Source organism: Dendrobium catenatum, unplaced genomic scaffold, assembly GCF_001605985.2.
Source record: "Dendrobium catenatum unplaced genomic scaffold, ASM160598v2 fragScaff_scaffold_1414, whole genome shotgun sequence".
NCBI lineage: Eukaryota > Viridiplantae > Streptophyta > Magnoliopsida > Asparagales > Orchidaceae > Dendrobium > Dendrobium catenatum.
The window spans coordinates 32,240-35,225 of record NW_021319876.1 but is presented as its reverse complement, the minus strand read 5'-3'; the positions used below and the strand labels follow the sequence as shown (position 1 = coordinate 35,225).

The 2,986-nt window shown below is 36.1% G+C and overlaps 1 protein-coding gene across 2 annotated transcripts; it reads right to left on the bottom strand.

Annotated features, from left to right (window-relative positions):
• Nucleotides 1–725: 725 nt before the first annotated feature.
• On the bottom strand, nucleotides 726–2,558 carry LOC110111426 (probable WRKY transcription factor 40). 2 transcript variants are annotated; one of them, XM_020843313.2, is made up of 5 exons: nucleotides 2,212–2,558; nucleotides 2,056–2,121; nucleotides 1,639–1,974; nucleotides 1,430–1,546; nucleotides 726–1,340 (listed from the first exon to the last, which is right to left on the bottom strand). In XM_020843313.2, the coding sequence occupies exons 1-5, from the start codon at nucleotides 2,293–2,295 to the stop codon at nucleotides 1,005–1,007; spliced, it is 939 nt and encodes a 312-aa protein (XP_020698972.1). In that variant the 5' UTR covers nucleotides 2,296–2,558; the 3' UTR covers nucleotides 726–1,004. The 2 variants fall into 2 exon arrangements, with proteins under 2 accessions (XP_020698972.1, XP_020698973.1); XM_020843314.2 differs by having other exon boundaries at nucleotides 1,639–1,971; nucleotides 2,212–2,553.
• Nucleotides 2,559–2,986: the final 428 nt, after the last annotated feature.

Below are 2,986 nucleotides of genomic sequence, written 5' to 3'. Positions count from 1 at the left end.
TTTAGCCAAATTTTCCCAAAAAAAAAAAGTTATTAGTAGAGTGTCGCCTTCAAGACGATTTCTTTTTATTATTAGTTTGTCATATTCTTGATCACAATAAATCTTCTTGAAAGAAATCAGCTATAATTTATGTTGTAATGATGACTTAATTGGGATGCTAAAGTGTAGAATCATAGTAATGCCGCTCCTTTATTGATAATGGGCTATTTTCATAGTAATGGCTCCTTTATTAATTAGTTTTTTTTATTATTTAATTTTTATTTCTTATGTTAATATAAAAAAAAAATCTTCATCTTAATATTTACTATCCATGAAATTGTACTTAGAGTTGAATTCAAATGAAGAACTTCTTCCATGTTCTTCTTTGACTAATTATATTACTCCTTTATTAATTACATTCATTGTTCCAAACAAAAGCTAAGATAATTCAACTTTTCCTAACTAAATAATTAACAAATTCATATTATACAAATTATTTTCTTATCACATGTGATAATAGCAAGAACTACTTGTCACTGAATGATCTTCATCTTAAGCTATTTTTATACTGAAAAAAATTCTATAAAAGTGAAATGAAGTGAAAGATCTTTAATTTCTTCAGTAATTTAATTCTTTCAGGCTTCCAAATTCAACAATAATTAATACAAGTTGCTGAAAAAGTCCTTTCATATGGTCATGACAGTACTGAATTCAGTATGGAATATGAACTAATTCATTGTATCTGTCCAATATTTTCTTTGTATAAGACTGAACAATCTCCAATCCAGATTTCCAACAAGGAAAATTCAAGTTCAAATTGAAGTGTGGAACTATAATTCAAAAAAAGAAAGAGATTTCTTCTTACATGTTTCAAAAAAGAAATCTTCAAAATTACAAACAAAGAGAAGAGTCTGCTAGCTACTTTGGGCTATCAACAATGAGAAAATTCTTATCTGCAAAAGCACCCAACTGATTCCTAACACAGGAACTTAGCCATGAAAGCTAATGAAGGTAGAGAGATATGATCAATTATGAGATGATGGGAGTTCCAAGATCCTCTCGGATATTGCATTTGCTAATGATGTTTGAAAATTCGGATCTTTCGACAGTGCAGCTGCCATTTGCTCGATCATAACCTTCTGAAACTCTACAGAAGTTGTCTCTGTGCTAACCTTATCTGAATTAACGTGCCACCGATCATCGGTAAGGTCGACAGTGACGGTCTGGCCGGCGGAATTAGGTGTTGAGCTAACACCATGGCTCGCACGGGAAGGTGTCTCGCCTTGTAGAGGAGGCCTGTGATTGTGCTCACCTTCATATGTGGCCACTAAGATAGACAAATCATCAACACTTCTCTGCACCTGCAATTGAACTGCAAATTCAGACTTTATGATCACAAGAAATAAGAATCCATTTTTATAGAATTTGTTGTCTTGCATAATATGTATACCTTCTTCTTAACCGGGCATGAAGGGGCAAAGGAGCATCTGAAATAAGCTCTTGGTGAGGGGTTATCTCTTGTAACTTTCTGCCCATATTTCCTCCACTGATAACCATCTTTTACCACCTGAGAGAACAAATTATAACCAATCAATCCATATAGTTCCTGTAAGTGCCTTCCAGTTCTGCATATTTATGAACTAATGCGCGCTTACGTACCAAGGTTGTTCTATCAGATGGATCTGTTTTCACACAAATCTTTGATATGCTGGACTTAGAATCAACCCTCAACCTCTGATAAGAATCCTCGCTCGACATACTCTCTACATGGGGGATGAAGCCGCTGTTCTCATCGGATTCTTGGCTTATACTCTTCCTTTTTCTCGTCGGCGACGGCGAACTCGTTAGTCCCTTCTCTGAGGGAGATGAGTTCATGAGATCAAGCAGCTGGTTCTGAAGGTTGCTGTAGTTCACACTCATGGCACTCAGCTTCTCATTCAGCTTCCTATTCTCTTCACTCAACTTCTGTACCTTCAACTTCATATCTTCAGCCTGTTTACATGACATATTCAAATAAAAATCTTAGAAACTTCACAGCTGAATAAAGATGTAATTAACAATAGAGATGATAGAAACCTCTTCTCTACTTGGTGAATTCCTTCGAATTTGTATCGGATTGGTCGCCAAAGTTCTCGAACAGATCTGAATTGAATCACAGAAAGTAACATACCATTCATCAAAGAGATACAAGTAAATCATAGATGCTGGAAGCTGACTGGCATAACTACTAACCGGAGCTTCGATAAGGAAGTTGGTTGGTCCAACACTGAGGTCAAGATTTACAGTGGAGCACCCAAGCTGAGGGGACGGATCCATGGAGATTGTGATTGAAAGAAGTGGTTTTGAGTCTTGTAGAAGAGAAGGGAAAGCGTGATTGGTGTTAAGGAAAAGGCTTTGAAGAAGAAGAGGAAGAAGACTTGGAACTCTTAAGGTGATCAGAATCTATGCTTATAAGAAGAAGATGGGGGACCGAAAATTCTTACTTGATTTGATGATATCATGACATGATATCATCAAATTGATGTCATGATCATAGGAAGGAATTGGGGGAGAAGGAGATGGATAATGCAATGAAGAGAAGCAATGACTGACTATATAGTGAATGAAGAGGAAAATTTCCATTAGGATGTCGGCTGTGGATTGGTAGGCGTTGGTGAAAGATGACAAAGGAGGAGAATAAAGTATTGGTTGGGGCTCTGGAAGGGAAGAAGAATCTGCTTGACTTTTCTTTCTTTTGCTTACTGCTCACGTTTTCTCTCTCTATAAAAAAATTTATTATTTGTGGAGTGCGCACCATCCGCACAAGTACTGAGTACCTAACGGTACCCAGCGATATCGAGTGCGGGTACCATTAGGTACCCAATACTTGCGCGAACGGTTCTCCCCGTCTGCACTCCGCACCTAATAATCTATCCTATCTATATATATTTTTTAATTTCATATTTTGCTTTTACTAATTGTTATAGTAAAATAAGATATAAAATAAAAAAAAATAAATTAAATTTTA

Excerpts from the sequence above, each read along its gene's own strand:
- LOC110111426 (XM_020843313.2), bottom strand. The coding sequence starts at position 2,295 with ATGGATCCGTCCCCTCAGCTTGGGTGCTCCACTGTAAATCTTGACCTC. Across the intron at positions 2,122-2,211 it reads ACTTCCTTATCGAAGCTCCG|ATCTGTTCGAGAACTTTGGC; the intron begins GTTAGTAGTTAT and ends GATTCAATTCAG. Across the intron at positions 1,975-2,055 it reads ATTCACCAAGTAGAGAAGAG|CAGGCTGAAGATATGAAGTT; the intron begins GTTTCTATCATC and ends ATGTCATGTAAA.